This window comes from Anolis sagrei, chromosome 1, assembly GCF_037176765.1.
Source record: "Anolis sagrei isolate rAnoSag1 chromosome 1, rAnoSag1.mat, whole genome shotgun sequence".
Taxonomy (NCBI): Eukaryota; Metazoa; Chordata; class Lepidosauria; order Squamata; family Dactyloidae; genus Anolis; species Anolis sagrei.
In genome coordinates, this window is record NC_090021.1 from 326,869,803 (window position 1) to 326,897,662 (window position 27,860).

Consider the following 27,860-nt stretch of genomic DNA (forward strand, 5'->3'; position numbering starts at 1 on the left):
GCCTCCCCCCTCATAATGGTACAAATTTTGGGGGCCTCAAATAGAAAACAACCATCCCAATTTCGAGAGGGTCTCAAAAATAGATTGGGGCTCCCAGCAAAAGCCAGGACACAAAATGGGGCAAGGTTTACCCCCAAAGCGCAAGCCTAGTATCTGTCAGTCTGCCTAGGTCTGTTCCTCTAGGTTTTTTTCTAGTTTCGATATCCAATATAAAGATCACACATTCAATCGCCTTTTTATTAGAAATTTCTTCAGAACAGTCGTTTTGAAGATTCTACAAGGAGAAATCAGAGAGAGAATGGTTAATTGTAACTTCAATTTGTGTGTCCAAATTCCTCTAAAACTTTAGTGAATGAAATATTACCGAATCTGCTTTGAAAGGGCCAATCAATTTTTTTCTATTTGTTTACAGCAGGGGTCCTCAAACTTTTTAAACATAGGGCCAGGTCACAGTTCCTCAAACTGTTGGAGGGATGGATTATAATTTGAAAAACAAATACAAAACATGAATGAATTCCTATGCACACTGCATATATCTAATTTGTAGTGCAGAAAAAACCCACTTTAAAACAATACAATAATTAAAATGAAGCACAATTTTTAACAAATATAAACTGTTTCAATGGGAAGTGTGGGCCTGCTTTTGGCTGATGAGATAGGATTGTTGTTGTTTTTGTGTGCTTTCAGATTGCTTCAGACTCAGGTTGACCCTGAGCAAGGGCCGGGTAAATGACCTTGGAGGGCCGTATCTCACCCCCAGGCCTTAGTTTGAGGACCCCTGGTTTACAGTATCTGGAAGCCCCCAATAACAAAGGTTCTTCTCAGCAGACTTGTTTCTGCTCCTAATCAAATGTAGTGAAAGAATACAGTCAGCCCTCCATATCAGAGCACATGACACAATGGCACCAGTCCATAGACCACCATGATGAGTAGCACTGAATTAAACCAACCAACTTTGGCCTCACCCAGCTCTGACTCTCTGACTGAAGTCTTGACATCAGTACAATTATAGCAACCACCCATGCAAAACATATAATGGAAAAAGTAAGGGTTTTGAACACCTACCTCCTTTTGATTTCAGCTGAGTCAGCAAGTCCAAGATTCGATGGTTGTTTGTCATAGTTGCCTACAAATATATCAAAACCTGATAAATTTCTAAAATTCGGGAAAATGTCAAGGTTATTAAAGGAAGGGCAAACCCTGTTCTGCCAGCAACTCACAAAGCTGGGCGCAGTTGAATTGGTCTGCATGGAGCTTGGCAATCTCCCACCTTCCAAGCCATTGGATGCTAATCAAGGTGATCAGCTGAAACATTCACACCTAGCCCCAGCAGACAAAAGTCCTTTGTCTCACCCTGGTCATTCCACAGATATATAACCCCATTTTCCTACTTTCAACAGACCTCACTACCTCTGAGGATGCTTGCCATAGATACAGGCGAAATGTCAGGAGAAAAATTGCCTCCAGAACATGGCCATATAGCCCGGAAAAACCTACAACAACCCAATCTCCCATCAGTTTAGTGGGACAGAGCTCCATCCGGGCAGGTTTTTGGTAGATTGCTTTTTATTATAACACTAGTTTGGGTATCTGGCATTGCCCATGTTATTTGAAAAAGTTAAGTCCAGGACCATCGTTGGTGGGGTACAGAGTACTCTTTGATTGAAGGTGAACTATAAATCCCAGTCCTAAAATGGCTATAAATCAAGGTGAATTCCCCCCAAACCTCTACAGTATTTTACTTAGGTCATGAGGGGTCTGTGTGCCAAATGTGGTCCAAGTCCATTGTCAGCAGGGGTCACAGTGCTCTGGCTTGATGCAGGGTGAACTACAACTTCCATGTTGTGGAGTCAATCTCCCAAACTCCTCCAGTATGTTTACTTGCTGATTAGTTCTGCTCTGTTTGTTGTGCAGACAGAGTTGAAAAGTGTCAGGTTTTACAATGTATTGTAATGTAATATAGATGAGTCATGCACTGCTAATAGGCTTCTATTGGAGATGCTGAGTCATGCATTGACTGTATATGGAACTTCATTTGGGGAATGTGTTCTGGCCTAGTCCAGGTGATTGTGAATGATGTAATCCTGGGTCTGAGTTAATTTAATGAGTTCGGAACCAATCAGAGATTCCTTATATACAATTGTATAGAATTGTATATAAGGAAGTCATGTAGAGTGTATACTCTCTCCTTGTGCTGTGATGCTATTCGTCGAAGGCTCTATGTAATTGATTAAAAGAACCTGTCTGCTAAGAAAAGATATAAGCGTGTGCTGTGGTAAGTTTGTAGTGTCATCTAGATTGGGGAAAAGACAATGGTAAAACTGACAATGGCCGGGCATGTGCTCAAGTGTCTGTAAAAGAGTTCGAGTGACTGCAGTTTGTGGGAGCAGTTGACTGAAAATATTGTGCAGGAAGAAGCTACTGGAAAGCGCTGAAGTTGTGCAACTGATCTGCTGCTGAACTGTGAAATTAATCTCAACAAAAAGAATATGAAAGGGAGAAGGGAGAAGAAGTGGGTGGGATCATGCAAATTCCACACCAATTGAGAGAGTAAGAAAAACTGGGATGACTGGTAGAGGAAACATGGAAAATCTAGGATGAAATTGCCCCCGAATGAAAGCATTCCTTGTGTGGTGGGCAGGATGGTGTTTGGGGAGGACATTGGCAGGGGTTGGGCCACATGTTCATGCCGCTTGCTATAACCTGAAATGTTTTGGTGGCTCCTCAGCACTGTGTTTGTGGAAGTGGAAGCCTGTCTGTGGAAGTGGGCACCCCAGCCAAATACACACATACATATTTTCATTTTCACTTTTATTAGGTATATATTAGGTATCGGTATATAGAAGATAGATATTATACACCAAAAGAGGGCTGAGTGAAAATGGAGGACAACTCTCCACATTTGTGGGTTGACTGCTGGAAATGGGCCACCGAGTTCTGCTGAAGGAACTAGAGGTTCTTAAATAGGTGTTCTTTCAGGCAAAAAAAATAGTTAGTGGCTGGGAGGGTCTTTGCACAACTCAAACTTGTGTGCCAGCTGTGATCATACCTCGTGAAGTCTGACTTGGCCAGGGTGGTCCACGCCTTGGTTACATCCAAACTGGACTATTGCAATGTGCTTTACGTGGGGCTGCCTTTGAAGACGGCCCTGAAGTTTGAACTGGTACAACAGGCGGCAGCCAGGCTCCTTACTGGAGCAAACTATAGGGAGCATAGGTAAAGGTAAAGGTAGTCCCCTGACATTAAGTCCAGTCATGTCTGACTCTGGGGTGTGGTGCTCATCTCCATTTCTAAGCCGAAGAGCCAGCGTTGTCCGTAGACACCTCCAAGGTCATGTGGCCGGCATGACTGCATGGAGCGCCGTTACTCACATGTGATCTACTCACATTTGCATGTTTTCGAACTACTAGGTTGGCAGAAGCTAGGGCTGACAGCGGAAGCTCACGCCGCTCCCCGGAATCGAACCTGCGACCTTTCGATCAACAAGCTCAGCAGCTCAGTGCTTTAACACATTGCGCCACTGGGGTCTCCTTATAGGGAGCATACAACACCCCTATTAAAACAGCTTCATTGGCTGCCGATAAGTTGCCGAGCCAAATTCAAGGTGCAGGTCATGGCCTATAAAGCCCTAAACGGTTCGGGTCCCGCCTATCTCCGCGATCGCATCTCCTTCTATGAACTGGCACGAGCTCTAAGATCTTCCGAGGAGGCCCTCCTCTCGGTCCCACTACCATCTCAAGAGCGGTTGGTGGGGACGAGAGAGAGGGCCTTCTCGGTGGTGGCCCCCCGCCTCTGGAACGCCCTTTCAAGAGAAATAAGACAGGCCCCATCCCTCCCCTCATTTCGTAAGAGCTTGAAGACCTGGTGGTTTCAACAAGCCTTTGAAAATGACCAGTTCTAATTCAGTCTTACACATTGTCGAATACGGCCTTATTCTTCCTACCAATTACCCAGATCACTTCCTCTAATCGGCCCTGGAATCAACAGCCAAAGACCCGTACCTAATATTATTGTTGCCTGCCATAGCATTGCACTTAATTCCCGGGCCCCCTAGAATTTTTGGCCTTGCAGAAATCTTCGCCCGGCCTTTAAATTTTTTAAATTGCTTTGAACAGGCAGGGTTACTTTTAATATTTGTGTGTTATGGTGACAATTTTATGCTTATATTTTGTTTTGTTAATCTTGTGGTTATTTTGTTTTTACTTTGTATGTTTGTGATGTTACCTGGGAACTGCTCTGAGTCCCTTCGGGGAGATGGAGTGGTATATAAATAAAGTTATTATTATTATTATTATTATTATTATTATTATTGTGGCTTTTTTTAATGTGTGGGTTTTCCATGTTCATGGGGATCTTTCACACCTAACTCCCATGAAAATGGTGGATCTACTGTACACATAAACTTAGAACTGTTACTTGTAGGTATACTTACTACTTGGAAAGGTGTTCTGCCAGCATAATCCATGCATTCCATATCTACACCTGCAAGATGCCAAGCCATCACTCCATCCACATCTCCCTTAGCAGCGAGACTGAGAATGAGGAATATATATACATGCGTTAAAAAACCAAGCATCTTTTATGTGATTCCCCATTCCCTATGGGCATATCTTTTCTATGCATAGTGAACCTTGCAAAACAATCCTCAATTAAGACAATAGAAAAGAAAGCAGAAGGCCAGCAGTTCTGAGCTAGGATGGCAACAGCAGTGCTGGTGGATGCACTAAGATATATTTAAATCATGAACATGCATTGCAAAACTGTTTTCCACATAATGGAGTTTTGTGAAATCCCATGCAACTCTAGAATTTAGGATGCTCCCCATTGTTCTGAAGAATAGTATAAGCAATTGTTTGAGCATAAGAGGAAAAACTGTGATATAGTAACACAGAGTACCAAATTACAAACCCCCATAATAATAATAATAATAATAATAGTCTGGCACAAGCCAGTAAAAGTGGTCCCAGTGGGGATCGGCACACTGGGTGCAGTGCCTAAACACTTTGGCCTGCACTTAAATTTACCATTTAAGTTTAAGTGCAGCATTTGCTAGCTGCAAAAGCCCACCTTACAGCACGCATTATTTGCCAATACATCACACAGCCCGACGTGTGATCCAATACAACAGCCAGAAGAGGGATCTTGTCTGCTGTGGACTCATCTTGTTGGGTTTCAAATTATTATTATTATTATTATTATTATTATTATTATTATTTGTATTCCACTCTATCTCCTCAAGATGATATAAGATGTACACAGGGCACTAAAAGTTGCATCAAGTGAATTGAGCACATCAGATTCTTGCTCATCTCCAAAGTCTATGGGAAATTCATGCAAACAACCTCTTTTCAGACACTCTTGCATCACAGACTTCCCCAAGAAATGTAGACTTATCTTGTTTCAGTTACTCACACAGACTTCAAATTAGAATATTCATTAGTAAGCAGAAAAAGATAAGACACTTTCCAAATCAGTTTACCATAGATGACAGTTCCCAACCTGTCATCTATGGACCACCAGTGGTCCACAAGAATGAAAATATGCTCTGTGGTCTCACCATTACTACACCATTGCCTCGAAACCATGCAGCAACGAGAGCGACTGGTCTTGTGAAACCCTCTTATAGTGCCAAGGTAGCAGGGATGTTGGGAGGTGAGAGGCTGACTACACACAAAAGATTACTACTACCACATCAGATCTAGATTATTAAATATAGTTTTCTGTGGGTAAGCAGATGGCGACTACTGTATGGCATATGTTTTCTATCAGAAACTAGAGTTGATGCAATCCAATGCAATTTTCCAATGCAAATAACCAAACCAAATGTAAAGTTGACCAAAAACCGATTCAAAACTCTTTTGGCACTAATGTTGGAGAATGGTCCCTAGTCAAGAGGTCTCTGGCCAAAAAAAAAAAAAAAAAAAAAGGTTGGGAACCACTGACCTAAGGCTTTGAGACTATACAACTACAATTCCACTAACTTCCATAACAGTGCCACTTGGGAGAAAAGCAGTATATACATTAAAATAAATAAACAAGAGTAGGAACTCTAGAGTTAAACATGCCCAACCAGTTCAATCCATTCTAATATCCCATTTTTCACAACCACAGATTGAGAAGTTTGAAGGTATTTGACAATCACAGACAAGAACTGAAGGAACTGATAATCATTGAGTATCACATTGGTTGCAAAATGATGATACTTTGCTTATGCTATTATATGGGACAGACACCCTGTGGTGTAAAGCCCGGACAGCCATTCCCATGCTATTATTTGGATGCATATTTAGCTTAAAATACATCACTGAATACTAGTTGCTGAGTAGGAACTAGTGGAAAGGACAACTGCTTAGAGCCCTTTCTGTTGAGCCTCTCATAGGCAACTGTTTGGCTATTCTAGACAAGCCTTATATCCCAGGATTTGATCTCAGGTTTTCTGCTTTAAACTGGATTATATGAGTCTGCATTGCCAGATAATCTGGGATAAAGAGAAAACCTGGGATCAGATCTTGGGATATAGGGCCTATCTGGAAGGGCCCTGAGAAGCATGATGCTGGGTTAAGAGAGATTTGGTGCACCAAAGAAGCTCTTCTTGTGTTTTGAGGTTTAATTTGGATTTTCTTACAGGCAGAGTTTGGTCCCAGCATTCTCCAGCTCTTCATTGGAAAGGTGAGCTCCTGTTTCACGAAGCAGCTGTATGATTTCAAAGTGCCTTCATGGAACAAAAGGGGGAAAAATAACAGAAAACCTCAATATCATTATCACCAGCAACAATAACAACTTCTTGAACTCAAAGTTCAAGATCTCTTCTTTAAATGTCTTCTAATACAGACAAGAACCTTCCAACAACCTTTTAGAGAGAAGGAGGAACCACAATGGTTAAAAGGAATATTCAGCATAGTTTCCACATTTCCCACCTGAATTCAATACTATTCATCAAAGGAGTGGCACCATATCTGTCTTTGGCATGCACGCTTGCCCCACTTTTCAAGAGGTACTCAGTTAAGTGAACATGTCCTTCGCTTGACGCCACATGAAGTGGGGTGCGCCCATCATAATCTTCACAGCTCAGATTTCCCCCCTGCGAAAGAGAGATAATATATACTCCCATCTGTTAGCAACGAGAAGGACTAAAATGGTACAATAATAGGCTGAACAGACTGTGGATTATGGAGTCTAGTGTCTAGATCCAGGAAGTCATGGTATCCCTCTATTCTGCCTTGGTCAGGCCACATCTGGAATATCTGTGTCCAATTCCAGGCACCACAATTGAAGGAAGATATTGACAAGCTGGAATGTGTCCAGAGGAGGGCAACTAAAACGATCAAGGGCCTGGAGAACAACCCCTATGAGGAGTGGCTTAAAGAGCTGGGTATGTTTAGCCTGCAGAAGAGAAGGCTGAGAGGAGACATGATGAGGGCCATGTATAAATATGTGAGGGGAAGTGATAGGGAGGAAGGAGCAACTTGTTTTCTGCTGCCCTGGAGACTAGGACGCGGAACAATGGCTTCAAACTACAGGAAAGGAGATTCCACCTGAACATTAGGAAGAACTTCCTGACTGTGAGAACTGTTCAGCAGTGGAACTCTCTGCCCTGAAGTGTGGTGGAGGCTCCTTCTATGGAGGCTTTTAAACAGAAGCTGGATGGCCATCTGTCAGGGATGCTTTGAATGCGATTTTCCTGCTTCTTGGCAAGGGATTGGACTGGATGTCCCATGAGGTCTCTTCCAACTCTATGCTTCTATGATTTGTGGCAACTCCATGGATTCTTCTTAGGAAGAAATATTCTATTTGTTACCAAGCGTATCCTGGCATCTCCAGTTTAAATAATAATCAACATTATAAAGATTTAATATAAGTTCGGATGGACTTAGATCTGTGAGTCCTGAGATCCCTTTCTATATGGCATTACATAATTAACTGATCTTATTTATAAATATACTGAATCAGTACAATTGTAGGCAGAGCCCAAAATTCCAACAGACAACCAAGCTCATTATTTCACATCAGATCTCCAGTTAATAACTTTCCTGAGCTTATTATCGTCCTAACTTTCTCTCTCTCCAAAGACTTCAGCTTGTATTCAGACACTACTTTTGTTTTCCTTTCACATCTATTTTAGCTGGAAGAGGCCATAGATACCTATCCTCCAACTGCCCTGGTTTGCAAGGATAATTCTGATTAATCCTCAGCCGTCTCATATTTTCAGCTTATTTGATAATGCCCCAGGTTTCTTTCTTCCCTTTCCATTTTGTCCTTAGTTTATATCAATGGCAGAAAAGTGAGTTCAAAGCACAAAACATAGTTTTCATTCAATTGACTCAGTAGGGAGGGAGGAGAGGAAGAGGCAGAATCTTGCTCTTCCTCAAAAAAGTAAAGCAAAAGTAAAGTGTGGCCACATCTCCCGCATGTGTGCTCTCCCTCATTAATAACTTTTGCCATCTTAACCACACTCTCATCATCTTGACCACATGTTTTCATTTGTGAAATGTTGGGAGGATATGTAAACACCACAGGTTCAATAACTAGTCATTCTAAAGCTAAATCAATCTCCATCTTGGAAAACAACACTGCTTACAGCAGGGATACGCACACTAAGGCGCGTGGGCCGTATGCTGCCCTCCAAGGTCATTTACCTCGACCCTGATCTAAACTTTAGACTTAAGTTTGCCCTAAGTCTGAAATTACTTGAAGGAATGCAACAACAATCCTAATGAACTTGACTATTTCATCATCAGGGCGGCCCAACCCATTACGCAAAGTAAGCATTTGCAGTATAGTTGATTTTGCCCAGGGGTGCTCTTGAGGCGCTCTTGGGGGAAAATAGACCTTGACATATGCGAGTTGTAGTTACTGGGATGTATAGTTTACCTACAATCAAAGAGCATTCTGAACTCCATCAATGATAGAATTGAACCAAATATGGCACACAGAACTCCCACAACGAACAGAAAATATATATCAGTGATTGGTTGGGGGGGGGGGGGCGCCAAAATACTGTTTGCTTACTGTTGAAAATTACCTAGGGCCACATCTGTTCATCATCCAAAGGTAGGCCCACACTCCCCATTGAAAGTTGGGTTTAAAATTGTGTATTTTAATATTGAGATAAATGTTTTTAATGTTTATGTATGCGGATATGAATTTGTGTCCCGGCATTGAATGTTTGCCGTATATATGCTGTGCTCCACCCTGAGTCCCCTTTGGGGTGAGAAGGGTGGAATATAAATGCTTTAAATAAATAAATAAGTTTATGTTGATGAAAATTGTTCTTCATTTAAAATATTGTTTTGTCTTTCATTGTTTTGTTGGGGGGGGGGGGGTTGCATTACAAATAAGATATGTGCAGTGTGTGTAGAAATCAGTTCATTTTTTCCCAAACTATGCCGCCCCCCCCCCCAAAAAAAATTCTGAAGAAGTGTGAACCACCTCCCCCCACCTTAAAAGGTTGAGGGCCTCTGGTTTATAGCCTTAGACAACCACTGACACTATTCCTACTGCCAGGGCATAGTAGGAAGGAGGAGGAGGAGAAGGAGAAGGAGGAGGAGGAGGAGGAGGAGGAGGAGACAGAGGAGGAGGAGGAGGAGGAGAAGGAGATGGAGGAGGAGGAGAAGGAGAAGGAGAAGGAGAAGGAGAAGGAGAAGGAGAAGGAGATACATTTATTACCCGCCTGAATGGGAAGATAAAACAAGTGGCATCCAATACAATCTGTCACCCAATACTATACAATCAAAGCAGATGGTCATCCAGCTTCTGTTTACAAGCCTCTAGAGGAGACTCCACCATACTCCCAGGCAGCATATTCCACTGTCAAACAGCTCTTACTGTCAGGAAGTTCTTCCTAAAGTATAGGTGGATTCTCTTTTCCTGTTGTAGGAACAAATTGTTCCACGCCTTACTCTCTGGAACAGCACAAAACAAGATTGCTCCCTCCACAAACGTATTGTAGGTCAACATTAGTGGAGGTGCCAGATTGGGGGGAAATGGGTAAGATTGTTTTGTCTATGTTCTGTTCATTAGCACTGAAGCTAATTGATGTATTTATACATCGTGGCAGTGTACCCCTTCATCTTAGTAAATAACCAGTAAACAGCTAGCATTCTAACCTATTTTGCATGCATTTTATTGTTCAAAACATGCCAGTTTGGTATCATTTCTCCAAAATATAAAAAACTAAATTCTCCCACCTCCTTATTACATTAATGCACACTGGGTTTTATCTTTCGGTTTATGTTATTTTGTATTTTTATATGGCATTGAATGTCTGCCTCTCCCTATATTGTAAGCCACCCTGAGTCCCCAATGCAGAGACAGGGCAGGATAGAAATAAAGTATCATTCATTTATCACTTAATCGCTGCAGCCAAATCTTACCCTCACACTGATTTGTGCCCCATGGACTTTGAGTCCAGACGTTACATCAGAGTTACTCCTATAAGTCTCAATGTTATAATTCCCCTGAACAGGCTTCAAACATTTGTATTTACCGCTTCTTCGATGGCTTTCAGTGCATCCATGTCACCAGTTTTAGCAGCAGCACAAGCCAAAGATGGGATCAACACTCCAAGTTCCTACAAAACCCAAAAAACGTTTCAAAGTATTGATTACATGAGCATACACACATTAGATAGATAGGCAAATATAGATATATATGTATAGCTAAAAAAATACAATATTCCATAAATTTATTTATTATTTATTTACAGCATACATATTCCACCCTTCTCACCCTGAAGGAGACTCAGGGCAGATCACAGAACACATACACGGCAAACATTCAATGCCGTTAAACAGACAGGTCAGACAACAGACAGAGGCGTTTTTCCCAACTTCAGTGTCCTGGAGGTTGTGCTCAATTTCAGCCACAAGGAAGTGCTGTCGCTCAATCCTCTATGACGAAGAGGCTTGATCACAGACTTCCCCCAATCGCCAGTATTTTTCTGGTATTTCCTTTATGGTGACGTAAAATACCTCTCACTTAAGCAGTGACTAATTTCTGTAGTCATAACTTATAGCTGTTTCCAAACTGTTTAGGTGGACAGTAAGTTGGGCTGAAGGTTGGTGCTCACTCTGACCCGGGCTTCAAACTGGAAACCTTTCAATTGGTAAGATCTATTTCTGCTGGTGATTAACCAGCTGTGCTAAAGCCCGGCCCATTAAATTGATGCAATGTCCCCAGAATAAATGTGGAGATTGGAATAAAGTGATTATATTAATTTATAATAAATGTGGAGATTGGATTAAAGTGACTATATTCATTTATAATAAATGTGGAAATTGGATTAAGGCAGTGGTTCTCAACATGGGGTCCCCAGATGTTTTGGGCCTACAACTCCCAGAAATCCCAGCCAGTTTATCAGTTGTTAGGATTTCTGGGAGTTGAAGGCCAACAACATCTGTGGACCCCAGGTTGAGAACCACTGGATTAAGGAGATTATATTAATTTATTAGAGAAGCACAGAAATCATTCCAATTCAAAAAAAGTAAAGGAATGAACACAATCTGGAGAATTCACAGTTTTAGATTTCTTTCACTATCAGTATAGTATTGAAAAGTTCTCATTTTAGATTTACATTTCCATAATGGAAATGTCCTGAAGGCACACAACAATAACAACAACAACAACAACAATAACAACGACAGCAACAGAGTTTGATCTCTGCATTTACCTCTTTGCAATTACGACTTATAAATTTGGCCATCACTTTGATAAAGATGCTGTTATTTAAGGAGCACTGGGTTCCTGTGAATACAGAAGACATTTCACCTCTGAGATTGTCGCACAGCATCTGGAGATGAGAAAGAGAGAAAGAGAGAAAGAGATCAAAACTTCACTGGAAAACAAACAAAAATAGAATTATAATTCTCATGGCTTGTTTTAAAAAAAGTTGCACCTAGAGATCATTAGAAAGAACATTTTAATCAAATCTATGAAACCCCACAAATGTGAAGGGCCAACTATATTCATCAAACTTATGTCTTGGAATATGATGGGATCCTTCATTGCGGATTTCAAATTTCTGGCAATCATGCAAGAGAGGCAATCTTTCAATTATCCTGGCCCTAAACCATGTAAACCTTTGTCAAGCAGAAGAAAACCCTTGAATCAGATTGGGAGCCAGTGTGGCTGATGCAAGACTCACGACAATGCATTCTCTAAAGTGGACCCTAGACAGACTAGCCTCCACATTTTGCACTAATTGTAGCTTCTGAATGCTTTTCAAGCATGCGGAACACATTATAGTAGTCATAGTGGGGCATAATTAAGATACAAACCACTACAGCCAATCCTAACTTCCAAAGAAACTAAAATCAAGCTATAATCTGAATCTTTTTTTTAAAAGGTATGATTTGGAGGCTTTACCTGCTTCTTTTCTTTCCAAGAGAGCTGCTTTTTCCCCAACACATATGACAGCTTTGCCAGAGATGCTTCGGGAGTCATATCCCCTCCTGAAATCACTCCAACATGAGTAAGGTCCTAGAAATAACAAAATATTATGTCGTAAAATGTTGGGTACAATTAACCTAGCTACTGTGACAAAACACAAACATAGTTTATCCCATGATCCATGTCACCAAATGTAGACTTGCAAACCTATGAGGAGAAAATACATATATAAGAATAATGTAAACATATAGATAGAGATATACAGATACATGGAAATCTCTAGATATTTACATGTATATAGATTTGCAAACTCCTGCATACATATGAGGGGAAATTCATATATAAAAGTAATGTATACAGATAGATGGAGAGATAGATAGAGAGAGATATAGGTACATGGGGATTGCAAAGGCTTGCAGGGGAAAATGCCTATCTCTTCATATCTGTGTGTGTGTGTGTGTGTACACACACACACACACACACACACACACACAGGCTTCCGACAGGGATATTCAACACACACACACACACACACACACACACACATATATAGGTTGAACATCCCTGTCGGAAGCCTGATTGTTCTTCACAGAGAATATTGTTTTCGTTGGACCATTGCTCAATTTTGATCAAAAGATATTTTGCATAGATTTTTGCTGTGATATCAATCAGGCTTATAGGCCTGTAACATCCCAAGAATGAGAGATTCTGCAAATGGGAGAACAAACAGTGGAAGACATTGAACATTTCTTAATTGAATGTCCAGCATACACTGAACTGTGAGACAGATATTTATATCCAATATTATCCAACGGCAGGTCCCCCAACAGAAATTATATTCTGACATCCCTCTGGCAAGGGCAGGAAAGATCCAGCATAATCAGAGTAAGCATTTTATTCTGAAAGCTATTAAGAAAAGAGCAGATTTCCTGAAAGAAGAACCAGGAAAATAAGATTCTGACTGTAAATAGAAGGTCAGCTGCTGTCCTCACCTTTTTGCCTTGTTTTTTACTCATGTTCTATTTTGAAATGGTCATATGACTGATCAAATAAATGAATATTTTATATATATATATATAGAGAGAGAGAGAGAGAGAGAGAGTATGCAAATACTTCAGGAGAAACATGTATATATCGAAACATATTTATAGATCTACAGGGCTTGCAAAGGCCAGTGACCAATTTCAAGGGAACAAAAATGCACATATAAAGTTAATACATTTAGATACACAGAAATCAGGCTCGCAAAAGATTTTGGAGAAAATGCATATATAAGAAGAATATGCATATATATATATACACAGATAACACAGGGATTGCAAAGCTTTCTAGGGGAATATAAATATATATTATTTTCAAGCTCACTCTCCTTTCCCTTTTCAAAACATTCCCTTCTCTCTCTCTCTCTCTCTTTTAAAAAATAAGAGTTTCCAAAATGAGCAACTCCAGCCTGGGAGGAGTGAGGGAAGATTTGGAAAAGAAAACATACTGTTAAGGGAAGGTAAGAGAAGAGGAAAATATATCATATATTGCAAGCAATGGCTGCATCAGAACCGTGGCCCCATTATAAGCTGTCCAAAAAAAAAGGGCTGAAAAACCCGGCTTATATTTGAGTATATACAATATGTTGTTCCTGATTCTTTATATAATTGTTTGGAGTAAAACCAATTTTGTAAAACCTTATTTTCCTACACTGTGAATGTTCACTTGCTATTTCCTTAGAAACAGGCATTATAGCAACTCATAAAGTAGGTTCCTAATATAATAAACAAACTATGCTGTTACTGAACAGTTACTTAACAATTCACCGCTTCCTTCACCTGTCCGGTTGCGTAGGTTGGAGCCACAGAACCTCGCAAACACTGTGTGCAGTTTAGGATCACCACATTCCTCTCGGTTGCTTGCCTCAACTCTTCCAACAAATCAGGACGGTTGTTTGGGGCATTGCCACAACCATACGTTTCCAGTACTATCCCTTCCATTGGATGCTGGAGAAACGCCCTCACCTATTGTGATTGCAAAAATAATGAAACAGTAATGACTACAGTTGAGATAGTTTTGTAAGAATATGGCATACTTGTATCGAAAACCATTGCATTCTGTCTCAACAAACAAAATAATAGCACAGACTTCCGGTATCTGATACAGTAAAAATAAAGGTAAAGGTTTCCCCTTGGCATTAAGTCTAGTCATGTCCAACTCTGTAGAGTGGTGCTCATCTCCATTTCTAAAACGAAAATCCGGCATTGTCCATAGACACCTCCAAGGTCATGTGGCTGACATAACTGCATGGAGGACCATTACCTTCCTGCTGGAGCGGAACCTATTGATCTACTCACATGTGTATGTTTTCAAACTACTAGGTTGGCAGAAGCTGGGACTAACAGCAGGAGCTCACTCTGCTCCCCAGATTTGAACCTTTCGGTCAGCAAGTTCAGCAGCTCAGCAGTTTTGAGAAGTTATACTGATTATTCACGCAACCAAATTGGTCTATTTGTATAAACGTTTTCTGCATATTTTCCTTTGATTTCAAAATGTAAAATTGGAACAAGAGCATTGGCCAAATGTGAAATTATGGCCAATATATAATTAATATCCCTCATCCAAAATGCTTGGGACCAGAAGGGTTTTGGATTTCAGTTTTTATCAACAAGATTTTGGAATATTTGTGTATTTGCTTATATTTGTACTGGCATTGAATATTTGCCATTTTTTACTTTGGAAGCCGCCCTGAGTTCTCTTGGGGAGAGAGGGTGAGTTAAAAATATAGTTTTATGTTATTATTATTATTTGAAACACAACAAGATGAGTCCAGAGCAGACAAGATCACTCCGCAGGCTGTTGTATTGGATCACACGTCGAACACTTCCCAAGTGTCTAGGACTGTGTGATGTATCGGCGAATAATGCATGCAGATCCCAGTAAGGTGGCCTTTTGCAGCTGGCAGATGGTAATTTTGTCAGTGCTGATTGTGTTTAAGTGCAGGCCAAGGTCTTTAGGCACTGCAGCCAGTGTGCTGATCACCACTGGGCCCACCTTGACTGGTTTTTGCCAGAGTCTCTGCAATTCAATCTTTAAATCCTCATATTGTATCAGCTTTTCCAGTTGTTTCTCTTCAATCCTGCTATCACATTATTGCAACATTGTTGTTGTTGTTATTATTGTTATATATGTGCTCTTAATGTGTTGGGATTCAAGTCTAGCAAGACATTTATTCATCTTTTGCATGGTATACACCTTCTACAAATTTATACACACTATTTTCAATAATTTTGTGCATGAAACAAAGTTTGCTTCTGAACTACCCGAAAGTAAAGGTGTCACTATTACAGCCATCCATGTGCATCATAATAATTTCTGGAATATTTTGGATTTCAGAATTCCAGATAAGGAATGCTCAACCTGTAGTTTATTGGACATAGCTTTGATCATTTTTATTGGACCACATACTGTAGTAGCAGTAATTCCTGGGAAGATCCTCAGCAACCCCACGTTCCTGTTCATTTCAGTGTGGACCTTGAACTTCTTGGTGGAAGTGGCTCGCCATACAATTCCCCAGTCAACTTTGAGAAAGAAGGGAAACAAGAAGGGAAGAAGAAAACTTTGAGAAACTTTGGGAAGAAGAAAACTTTGAGAAACAAGAAGGGAAGAAGATAAAGGAAGGGCTAGGAGATTGGGAAAAGATGACATCAACACACAAGCGCATGCACAGTTTGTAGCGACTGAAGTATTCTAAAGAAGAAGGGGAAAATGCCAAGTAATTCACTGTTCTTCTACTGAGATCCATCTAAAACAGTGGTTCTCAACCTGTGTTTTGGCCTTCAACTCCCAGAAATCCTAACAGCTGGTAAACTGGCTGGGATTTCTGGGCCAGAACACCTGGGGACCCACAGGTTGAGAACCACTGATCTAAAATAATATAATGAATCTGTCTCTTGATATCGTATGAGCTTGAAACCAGGTCAGTTTTAAAATATAATTCTCAATGAGGCCTCACATTAACTTGTCAAACCTTAAAATAGCTCAAAATTTAAACTGCTCTCATGGGGCAACCCAGAGCCGCAGCAAATTAGTGCCACTTACTTCTCATATCCACCTCAGCATTTGCCAGAGGAGGCAGATTAGGAGAAGAGAAGGCCTCAAAACTTCCTGTGTCCACTTTGGTCACCCTGTTTCCCCGGTAGAGTTTATGGTGAAAATAGAGGCACACCTGGAAGAAAAAGCAAGTCTGAGTGAAGGCTGTCATGCAATCAGTTCAGCAGAAATCACCCTCTGTTCAACTTAACTAACCAACTACTGTGAAAACTGTAATGTATTCCACATACTAATTTATCAAAAAGCAGTTTAGTTGCATCACCATGTACTTCCACCATAAATACTATTACTATTACTACTACTAATGTTAATACAGCAATAGTAATTTTATATGTTGCAATTCTTCATCTCAGTCTATGGGGAGAGGAGGGAAACATATACATACACACATATATATGATGAGGAGGATGAGGATGATAATCATCATCATGATTTTATTGTGTATGTGGAATACATCACAGAGTCGGAGGTTTAGCACAGCTGGTAAATCATCAGCAGCTATAAGATCTACCAACCGAAAGGTTGCAAGTTCAAAGCCCTGTGTCCGCGTGAGCAGCCGACCATCAGCCATGCTCACTGTTGACCTAAGCAGTTTGAAAACAGCTTTAGCTGTAATTAGAGAAATCAGGCACCACTAAAAGCGGGGGAGGTGTTTTACAACGCCATAAAGAAAAAGAAGATCTGAAAATGCTGGAATGAGGAAGTCCTGACAGCTCTTCATCATAGAGGATGGAGCGACAGCACCCCCTATGGACTCGAGCCCAACTGTCCATGGCAACAAAACAACATACCTCCTTTTGTTCTGTCTGTCTGTGTACTGTCTATACAAACGGCACTGAATATTTGCCGTGTATGTGTACTTGTGATCTGCCCTGAGTCCCCTTCGGGGTGAGAAGGGTGGAATATAAATAAATTATTGTTGTTGTTGTTGTTGTTGTTATTATTATTATTATTATTATTATTATTATTATTATTATTGGAGCTGCCGGTGGCGCAGTGGGTTAAACCCTTGTGCTGGCAAGACTGAAGACCAACAGGTCGCAGGTTCAAATCCGGGAAGAGGTGGATGAGCTCCCTCTATCAACTCCAGCTCCTCATGCGGGGACATGAGAGAAGCCTCCCACAAGGATGATAAAAACATCAAATCATCCGGGCGTCCCTGGGCAACATCCTTGTAGACGTCCAATTCTCTCACACCAGAAACGACTTGAAGTTTCTCAAGTCGCTCCTGACACGACAAAAAAAATATTATTATTTGTATTGCCTGCCTTTCTCCACTGCAACATATTAAAATACAACATGAAAGTTGAGAAAAAAGTTTTTAAAAATAACTTATACATGCATTTTTAAAGCTTTTGCGTGTTCTTTTTCAAGGTTAAAATTCTTTTGTGTACTTACCAGACATTGTGATTTTATTTTACATGTGTGTATTGCTAGTTCTGAATAAAAAAATTGCTGAAGCTTGCAAAACTGGTCCTATACCTATTTCTTCAAGTCCATTTTTGCCCCTGGTACCATTTTAAAAAAATGGATGAAATAATGGCCCAGAACACATCGACTTCATTAACTGAGATATACCTATATCTGCTTTTCAAATCATGCCTTGGGTCATGTGTAGTGAAAAGGGCAGGATTTTAAAACTTTTCTGACAAGCAAAGGAATATTGATACTATAGTAATAACCTCCGGAATGACAAATTGTCCAGCAATCAGCAATGCCCCCAGGAGATTAGAACGCCCATCATTCCTCAATTCATAGATTGGTACCTAGGAAACAAAAAAGATAGCAATTACGTGGGAATTTAGGATGTTTTCTGAACAGAGAACTACTAGCACTACCAAAGACCCTGTACATGTATTTCACAACCTCACTTTTTAAAAGATTGTTTATGATTTAAAAATATGGTAAAGTGAGTGAACAAACATGTTTCCAGTTTGGAAGCGATTGTTATCTGGACTCATAAAATTCTGCAGCATAGAATCATAGAGTTGGAAGAGACCTTGTGGGCTATCCAGTCCAACCCCTTGCCAAGAAGCAGAAACCTGGCTCAACAGCAGTATGTATGAAGAAGATCTTGGAGTCCTCGTGGACAAGTTAAACATGAGCCAACAATGTCATGTAGCACAAAAAAAAAAGCCAGTGGGATTTTGGCCTGCATAAATAGGAGTCTAATGTCTAGATCCAGGGAAATCATGCTACCCCTGTATTGTGCCTTGGTCAGTCCACACCTGGAATCACACTGTGTCCAATTCTGGGCACCACAATTGAAGGGAGATGTTGACAAGCTGGAATGTCCAGAGGAGAGCGACTAAATGATAAAGATTCTGAGGAAAAAGCCCTATGAGAAGCGGCTTTAAGAACTGGGCATGTTTACTTTGCAAAAGAGAAGGCTGAGAGGAAACATGATGAGGGCCATGTATAAATATGTGTGGGGAAGCCATTGGGAGGAGGGAGCAGGCTTGTTTTTTTGCTGCCCTGGAGACTAGGATGCGGAACAATGGCTTCAAACTACAAGAAAGAAGATTTCACCTGAACATGAGGAAGAACTTCCTGACTGTGAGATAACAACAACAACAACAACTCAGTGTTGCCTGAATGGAGTAAATGTCATCCTGAGTATATGTAGTTGATTATATGTAAATAAGATGGACGCAAACCATATACAGTCTAATGATAATAATCAAAAGTTTGTACCTTGTACAGAAACTAATTAACAATCAATGGAGTGACCTTAATATTTGTGTAATACTGTTACTTCTAGATCAGTGGTTCCCAACCTGTGGTCCGTGCACCACCAGTGGTCCGCAAGAACTAAAATATGGTCTTACTACACCATTGCAATGAGAGCAATTGGTCTCACGAAACCCTCTTATAGTGTCAAGATTTATTAAATATGGTTTTCTATGGGCGAGCAGATGGCAACTATTGGGTGGCATAGGTTCTGTATCAGACACTAGAACTGATGTGGTCTATCCAATGCAATTTTTGGAATCAGCAACCCAAATAACCAAACCGAATCTAAGGCTGACTAAAAACCCTTTTGTTACTAATGTTGGAGAATGGTCCCTGGTCAAGTGGTCCCTGGTCAAAAAAAAGGTTGGGAACCACTGTTCTAGATACACCAATAAGGAAGCTGGCTTCTATGTTTAAAACTAACTGAAGTTTTTGAGTTTGGAACAAAGGTAACCCAATGTACAACACACAGTCCAGCCACCGTACACACTACAATTTTAAGTCTCCAAAGAGCCATAACTGACATAACTGGCAAAGCTGATTCAACACACCCATGAGAACAATCTTAATGGAGCCCTTCAATTGCATTTTGACAAGTCTTACAGATCTCTCACAGCACTATTAATGCAGTGGAAATTTTAAGCAAGTTGCAACATAGAGGCAAAGTCAAAGGATCTTACACTCTGATAGATGAACAGCATTATAACAAAAGACTTCCCGCAAGAACAGGCTAAGTTTATATACCTGAGCTCCTGTTAGAACAATGGGTTTACCAAGGTTCTCACACATGAAGGACAGGGCAGCAGCAGTATAAGCCATTGTGTCTGTTCCGTGAAGGATCACAAAGCCATCGTATTGTTCATAGTAGGTCTAAGAGAAGCAAAGATAATTTGTAAATAATTCTCAAAGACAAGGGTACAATCAGACATAAAAATTGTATTTTATACAGAGGGTGGGAATGCTGATCTGAGAATGGAGGAACTTTCAGTGGTTCTGTTGTCATGGACAGATCACTGCCTTTTCGGTGGCTGCTCCCAGGCTGTGGAACTCCCTCCCAAGAGAAACCAGAATGGCCCCATCTCTCCTGGCCTTCCACAAGCAGGTCAAGACCTTCTTCTGCCAACAGGCTTTGGTGGAAAGGTAAGGGGAGGCTCTGGGGAGGGTGGATGAGATTGGGGTGGGGATATAAATAAAGATTATTATTATTGTTATTATTTTTATATGAGTTTTAAAGGTCATTTTAATGTATTTGCTGTATTTTAATTCTGTTTTTACCACACTGTTGTTATTTGTTTTTAACTTTTGTATTGGTCTTTTAAAACTGTTCAGTGTGGGTAGATGTTAGTTGCTTTGACTCCCCATAGGGAGAAAGGCGGGATATAAATAAAGATAACAACAACAACAACAACAACAATAACAACAATACTAAGCATAATGGTTTCATCTACAAGTTGTACACAAGCTGATATCACTATTAAAAAACCCCGGACCCTGTCACATGTAGGTTACTAGCTGAGCAAAGTGGTTTGAAAGTTGGACTCAATACTCTACTCCAGGTTTCAAATCACTATTCAGCCATGAAAACCCATAGTCCACTGTCCTGGTCTTAGGAAAAGACAGTGCTAAACCTTCCCCTGAATATATCGTGCATAGAAAATACTAGGAAAGAGTTTCCATAACTTGGACTCTGTTTAAAGGCACATAATAACCAAAAAACAACACAAAATGATTAAACAGTTCAGGATTAGCAAAGTAGGGCTGTGTAGCAATCAGAAGAAAACAAAAATTCAAAATTCTGACACAGTATTCAATTGTAATTAATAGCAAGATTTATGCCACAGAGTCTCAAAGGAATTTCCTAGACTTCAGTGTCTTGACTGAATATTTAAAGTATGTATTTATTTCTATACAATAGAGTCTCGCTTATCCAACCTTCACTCATCTTACATTCTGTATTATCCAACACAGTCTGCCTTCTGCCCAGATACACAGCTGTTTCTATACATTGCAATGTTTTGGTGCTAAATTCGTAAATACAGTCACTACTACATAATGTTGCTATATATTGAACTGCTATTTCTGTTGATTTGTTGTAAAACATGATGTTTTGGTGCTTAATTTGAAAAATCATAACATAATTTGACTTTTAATAGGCTTTTCCTTAATCCCTCCTTATTATCCCACATTTTCACTTATCCAATGTTCTGTCTTGTTTATGTTGGATAAGCAAGACCCAACTGTAACACATATAGAAGTATTTCAAAGTGGTTTACAACCAGAAAGAGAAACCCTTAAATCAACAACATGAAAATGTAACAGAAGAATCTGAAGAAAAGAATACGAAGGATAACATTTTGAGAAATAAAACCCTGACAAACACAATGCGCCACATATAATTCTGGAAATGTCATCAAGCAGATACTTTGTTTGCCACTTCAAGAAGGAGATTTCACGCATTTAGAGCCAATGACATTAATTTGTATCTAAATCACTGCTCTTGTTGTTGTGTGCCTTCAAGTCATTTCTGGCTGGCTTACCCAGCCAATTTTAAACCATGAATTTTAAATTTACATTCTATTACTACTGTATTATAATCTTTGTACCATGTGTTTTAGTATCTCTATTTTGATGTATATGTTTTATGATGATTTGTTTTGACTGGATTGTACCCCACCTTGAGCTATAGGAGCGGTGGGCAACAAATAAAACATTATTATTATTATTATTATTATTATTATTATTATTATTATTAGTTACATAACAAGGTTGGTACACAGCAAACAAGATCAGTATACTAGCTTGAGTATTTGATCACACATCAGACACTTTCCAAATGTCTAGGACTGTGTCATGTGTCAGCAAATAACGTGTGCAGATCCGAGTAGAGTGGTCTTTTGCAGCTGACAGATGGTAATTTTGTCAGCGCCTATTGTGTTTAAATGCAGGCCAAGGTCTTTAGGCACTGCACCCAGTGTGCCGATCACCACTGGGACCACCTTACTGGCTTGTGCCAGAGCCTTTGCAGTTCTATCTTTAAATCCTTGTATCGTGTAAACTTTTCCAGTTGCTTCTCGTCAATTCTGCTGTCACCTGGGATTGCAACACTGACAATCCATACTTGTTCATTTTCCACTACCATGAGGTCAGGAGCATTGTGCTCCAAAACTCAGTCAGTCTGAATTCGGAAGTCCCAGAGTACATCTAATCACCTCTCAACAAAAGTTTGCTCTAGGCACTGTCAGGCCATTATATGCTAATCAAGGTGGTCAGTTGGAACATTCACACCTAGCTCCAGCAGACAAGAGTCCTTTGTCTCACCCTGGTCATTCCACAAATATATAAAGCCTTTTTCCTACTTCCAACAGACCTCACTACCTCTGAGGATGCTTGCCATAAATGCAGGCGAAACATCAGGAGAGAATGCCTCTAGACCATGGCCATATAGCCCGAAAAAACAACAACCCAGTCCCAGAGTAGTTTGATGTGTTCATTTTCCATAACTTTTCAGGGTTGTGATCCCACCAGTTCTTCGTCGCAGGCAGATGGTATTTGTGGCACAAGTTCCAATGGATCATCTGGGCAATGGTGTTATGCCTCTGCTTATAGTCCGTCTGCATGATCTTCTTGTAGCAGCTGAGTATGTGATCCATTGTTTCATCTGCTTCTTTGCAGAGTCTATACTTGGGATCTGTAGTCGACTTTTCAATTCTGGCTTTGATGGCATTTGTTCTAATTGCTTGTTCTTGGGCTGCAAGAATTAGGCCTTTGGTCTCCCTATTCAAAGTTCCATTTGTGAGCCACATCCATGTTTTTTCCTTGTCAATTTTGCTCTCAGTTTTTTCCAGGAACTGTCCATGGAGAGTGTTATTATTATTATTATTATTATTATTATTATTATTATTATCGACTTATGTATTCCTAATGCAAACTAATCATGAGAGTAACTTGTCCAGTGGGTTTCCATGGCTGAGCAGGAAACTGAAGCCTGGTCTCCAGAGTCATAATCCCACAACTAAACCATGACACCAATCTCCCTCTCCATCAACGTCATACCCACCAAGATATCACAGATAAAAACTAGGGCATACGTGGCCAAGCCACAGCAGAACATAGTCACTGTGATAGGAAGTACTAATGAGGAAAAGGATATAAGCTAGGAAAAGACTGCTTAGTACAAAAAGGGGAAGTGGGAGAATGAGACAAAAACTGGGACAGTTCAAAAGTAGCTGAAACAATGAGATAGCAAAGGAATAATTATCAGGACTCTCCCTGAAAAATCAGGACAGTTGGAAAGTATGTGTTTCTTATACCCTCTTCCATTAGACCCAGGATGGCGAACCTATGACAGCACTGACACATGTAACCATTTTTGATGACACGCAGCCATATACTTTTGTGAGACCTTATTCTCAGTGTTAAATAATATCAAAACCATCAAAAGAAACAGATTGACAGATGATGTTAGTAGCACTTGCTTGGGCTTGAAGTGTACAAAATACCAACCTTCAATTGAAGATTTAGGCAATGAAATTCAGCAACAAAAAAGTCACTAATAAGCAGCTTAGTTAAAGAATTCCCCCCCCCCTTCACTTATCTTAGTGTACGGCAACCCACACAAGTTAAATAATATCAAGACCAACAAAAGACACCAACTGAAGAATGAACAAAGAAGTCACTAAGCAGGTAAGTTAAATGATTAGTTTTTGGGTTATTAAATACAGTTATATATTACAATTATGCATTTTTGTTATTTAAACTATAAATATCGCACCCCACCTGAATTATGCTCACTTTTTTGGTGATTTTTGACACACCAAGCTCAAAAGGTTGCCCATCACTGCACTAGACTGACAGCTAAAATAGGTTTGAGAAGAAAACTGGGGACACAAATTGCAGTTTTTGGATGGAGACAAAGCAAAGAAGGATGGAAACAGGAAAGCAAAACTGGTACATTTTAAAAACAGCTGAAAGGAAGGGGCAGTAGATTAATCAGGACTGTCCCCTGCCAAATCAGAACAGCTGGAGGACATGTTACATTACCATGTATTTTAATATGTAAGCATAAGAAACATCATGTTGTTTAATACCTCAAGATCTTTGGCAATCTTGGCCCAGTCATCTGTTGTCAGGTTGCAAGAATCAAGGAGCGGCGAATACTCTAGGATGCTGTAGATCACCCTTTTCTTTCTTTTCGAGAGGCTGAATAAGATAGAAATGAATAGGGACAAAAGTAAAACATAACAGAAATATACACTTTGGTGATGGCTTTACTCTTATATGAAACAACATCCTGGACATCCCATCGTTTTCCACATTTGACCTCAGAGAAAGGAAAGGCTTCGGTTCACCTTGGACACACCTGCACTGAGCCCTTAAGTCAGTTTCAAACTGGTGTTAAAGAAAGCATGCAGTTGATCACGTAGGCAATCCTGGAACCCATTTGAGATCAGGATGGTGATTACACAAACCACAGAACACTAATGCACATTAAGGGCTCTCTAACATATTTTTGGTGGGCTTTTGTTGTCCAACCATTCCAGCTTGAAACTGCATTAAACGGTCATAGAATCATAGAATCATAGAATCAAAGATTTGGAAGAGACCTCATGGGCCATCCAGTCCAACCCCCTGCCAAGAAGCAGGAATATTGCATTCAAATCACCCCTGATATGGACCTCAGTGTAGATGAGGTCCATATCTGAGTGAAATGCTTCTTTGTAGTTCTACCCAACTTGTCTTTTGTCCTTGTCATTGGCCTGAAAACAACTGTCAGTTCTGCTAGCCTTTATGACTATAAGCAAACCACTCTGGGTTTTAGTCTGAGCTTTAGAGAGGCAATCCAAGCAGTTGAACCAAAGTACCCAAATAGCTTCAGAGCTTTGGATAGCTCCTTTCGTGTTTCAATCTAAGGTTTTATTTCCTATTACATAATTATAACTTTTTTAGACCCTTGTAACTGCCACCCTAAGATATTATGGGATTTATTGTTCTATATTAAGAAATCTCTGGATCTCCATATACTGACTTGAAGGCACATGAGCACGCACATATAGCAAAATCCCAGCAGAACAAAGATACCTTGCACCATTTCCTCATAAACTCTTGGCAAATTTCCAGGCTTAGAAAATTTTAAAACCGGGGGGGGGGGGGGGGAGGAGAGAACTTCTCTCGTTGTATACTTTAGATTTAACAGGTGATTAACTTTTCAAAGAAGAATATCCATATATACTTACGGAAGCATCAAAGTACTTTCTGCAAATTGACAGGACTCATAAAATTTGGTGGCCTTGGCATATTCTTCATCGTGTAACATAGGCATTTTTTTCAAGGCCTCCACCAGTTTATGAGCCTGAGGAGCAAGCCCTGGAAAGAGAGAGATATACAAAAGGAATTGGTCGTTAACATTCAATTGAGCAAAAAAAAGGTAAAGATTTATCCTTGACATTAAGTCTAGTCATGTCTGCCTCTGGGGGTTGGTTCTCATCTCAATTTCTAAGCCAAAGAGACAGCGTTGTCCATGGACACCACCAAGGTCATGTGGTCAGCATGGGCTGTTACCTTCCCGCTGAAGCAGTACCTAACATCTGCATGTTTTCAAACTGCTAGGTTGGCAGAAGCTGGGGCTAACAGTGGGAGCTCACCCCACTCCCCAGATTCGAACTGCCGACCTTTCAGTCAGCAAGTTCAGCAGCTCAATTCACATTTGCATGTTTTCAAACTGCTAGGTTGGCAGAAGCTGGGGCTAACAGTGGGAGCTCATCCCACTCCCCAGATTCGAAGTGCCGACCTTTCGGTCAGCAAATTTGGCAGCTCAGCAGTTTAACCCTTCAATTTAGCATAATATCTCAAAATAAGAGGGTGAAAGCCTCCTATCACACTGTAGATGAGAAAATGAATGCACATAAGCAGGGCTATAAACAGGCTTCTTCAAGTTCATCATTTCTCTTTTCCCTCCCCTTCACCCTTTCTGTGTGTGTCAGGTGTGTTTACATTGTTAGCTTACAGAACAGGGACTATCTTTCCTTGCTTTTAATATGTCAACAATTGAAAAAAGAACACACAGAATATCAGAATGTGGTTAAGATGGCAAAAGTTATTAATGAACACACAAGTTAGGAGACACTACAGCAGTTTGCCTTTGCCTCAGTCTACTGGGAACATTAAGAATCCATCCCGGTTTTTTGCTGCGTTGATTTGTGTTTGGTGAGGCATTAGAAGCTTCGGCTCTCATGAATCCATAGCATTGAGCCATGGCAGTTAAAGTGGCACCAAACTGCATTAATTCTACAGTGTAGGTACACCAAAAGGTATGGTACTTTTGAATTTTGAACTCAAAATGTAAAACGAAAGCTGAAAGTCGAGGCAAGTGGCGGCAGAGGAAGAAACTGGCACATTTTAAACACAGGATTAATCAGGACTGTGTTTTGGATATCTGGACAGTTGGAGGATATGGAGATATCAGAATATTCCTGTTTAAGGTTATTCTGTAGCTAAGGGCCTTCCAATGTTTTGGAAAGTAAAAAATACTGTAAACACCCAAACAGCAGTATCATGTAAAAGGTAAAGGTTTCCCCTTGACAATAAGTCCAGTCATGTCCAACTCTGGGAGGGGGGGGGGAGGGGTGATGCTCATCCCTATTTCTAAGCTGAAGAGCTGGCATTGTCCATAGACTCCTCCAAGGTCATGTGGCCTGCATGACTACATGGAGTGCTGTTACCTTGGCGCCAAGGTGATACCTATCAATCTACTCACATTTGAATGTTTATGAACTGCTAACTTGGCAGAAGCTGGGGAAGTATCATGAGGAATATGGATTTCATAGAATCAAAGCTGGAAGGCACCACAAGGGCAATCCAGTGGAATCCCTGCCATGAAGTAAAGCACAATCTAAGCAGATGGCCATCCAGCCTCTGCTTCAAAGCCTCCAGAGAACGAGACCTCATCACACTCCAAGGTAACATATTTCACTGTTGAACAGCTCTTGGCCAAACTTCCTCCCTTGTGTCCTTTAGCTTGAACCCCTGCCCATTGCCACTTACCTCCATCGCACTCGCTGCCCCCCATGCCAATGGTGCCCCCAGTGTTGAGCACCAGGACCCGCGCTCTGGCCTCCTCCTTGGTGGGCCAGACCTCTTGGGAGCCCCATAGGCTCTCATGGCTCAGGGAAGAGCTCCTCAGCCGCCGCAGCCGTGGGGCATGAGTCGTGGTGCCTGCTGCTGCCATGCTCTCTGCCAGCCCAGGAGGATCACAAACATTCAGCGCCGCTTATCTTCCCGAAGCCTTGATCCTATCATCTCCATGCACTTTCTATTTTTATCCGATGCATGTGGCATCTTCCATCTGACATTCACGCTGGTGCTGTGTGACCTCATTCTCAGACTTGCCAGTGTTGCTGCAAAAGACTGCCAGGAAGACCCGATTCCCAACTCTTTCAGGCTGGAACAAGGCTGAACCGTTAAACCACAAGAGAGACATCTTGGGGGAAGGTATCAGCAATCTTAATAGAAAAATCAAGGGTATCCAAGTTATCTGGCATGCTTCAAGATTTTCTGGCCTTTCTTTGAGGAAATGCAAAGTATCATTAGAGTCACAGTGTTGGAAGGGACCACAAGAGCCATCCAGTCCAAATCCTTGCCATGCAAGA

The 27,860-nt window shown here is 40.7% G+C and overlaps 1 protein-coding gene across 1 annotated transcript; it reads right to left on the minus strand.

Moving 5' to 3' along the window:
* Positions 1-219: 219 nt before the first annotated feature.
* LOC132762186 (60 kDa lysophospholipase) lies at positions 220-27,611 on the minus strand. Its single transcript, XM_067463020.1, has 16 exons — positions 27,256-27,611; positions 25,449-25,578; positions 24,303-24,414; positions 19,960-20,085; positions 18,165-18,248; positions 16,471-16,597; positions 15,838-15,950; positions 14,208-14,393; positions 12,364-12,477; positions 11,669-11,788; positions 10,487-10,570; positions 6,918-7,081; positions 6,626-6,712; positions 4,433-4,532; positions 1,066-1,126; positions 220-274 (listed from the first exon to the last, which is right to left on the minus strand). The coding sequence occupies exons 1-16, from the start codon at positions 27,437-27,439 to the stop codon at positions 252-254; spliced, it is 1,815 nt and encodes a 604-aa protein (XP_067319121.1). The 5' UTR covers positions 27,440-27,611; the 3' UTR covers positions 220-251.
* Between the last annotated feature and the right edge of the window lie 249 nt (positions 27,612-27,860).

Bases quoted from the DNA above. Each gene is read 5' to 3' on its own strand.
- LOC132762186 (XM_067463020.1), bottom strand. From the start codon at position 27,439: ATGGCAGCAGCAGGCACCACGACTCATGCCCCACGGCTGCGGCGGCTG. The intron at 14,394-15,837 runs GTATGTGGTCCA...CAATCACAATAG, and splicing joins CAGGAATTACTGCTACTACA to GTGAGGGCGTTTCTCCAGCA. The intron at 6,713-6,917 runs GTGGGAAATGTG...TGTTCCATGAAG, and splicing joins ATGAATAGTATTGAATTCAG to GCACTTTGAAATCATACAGC.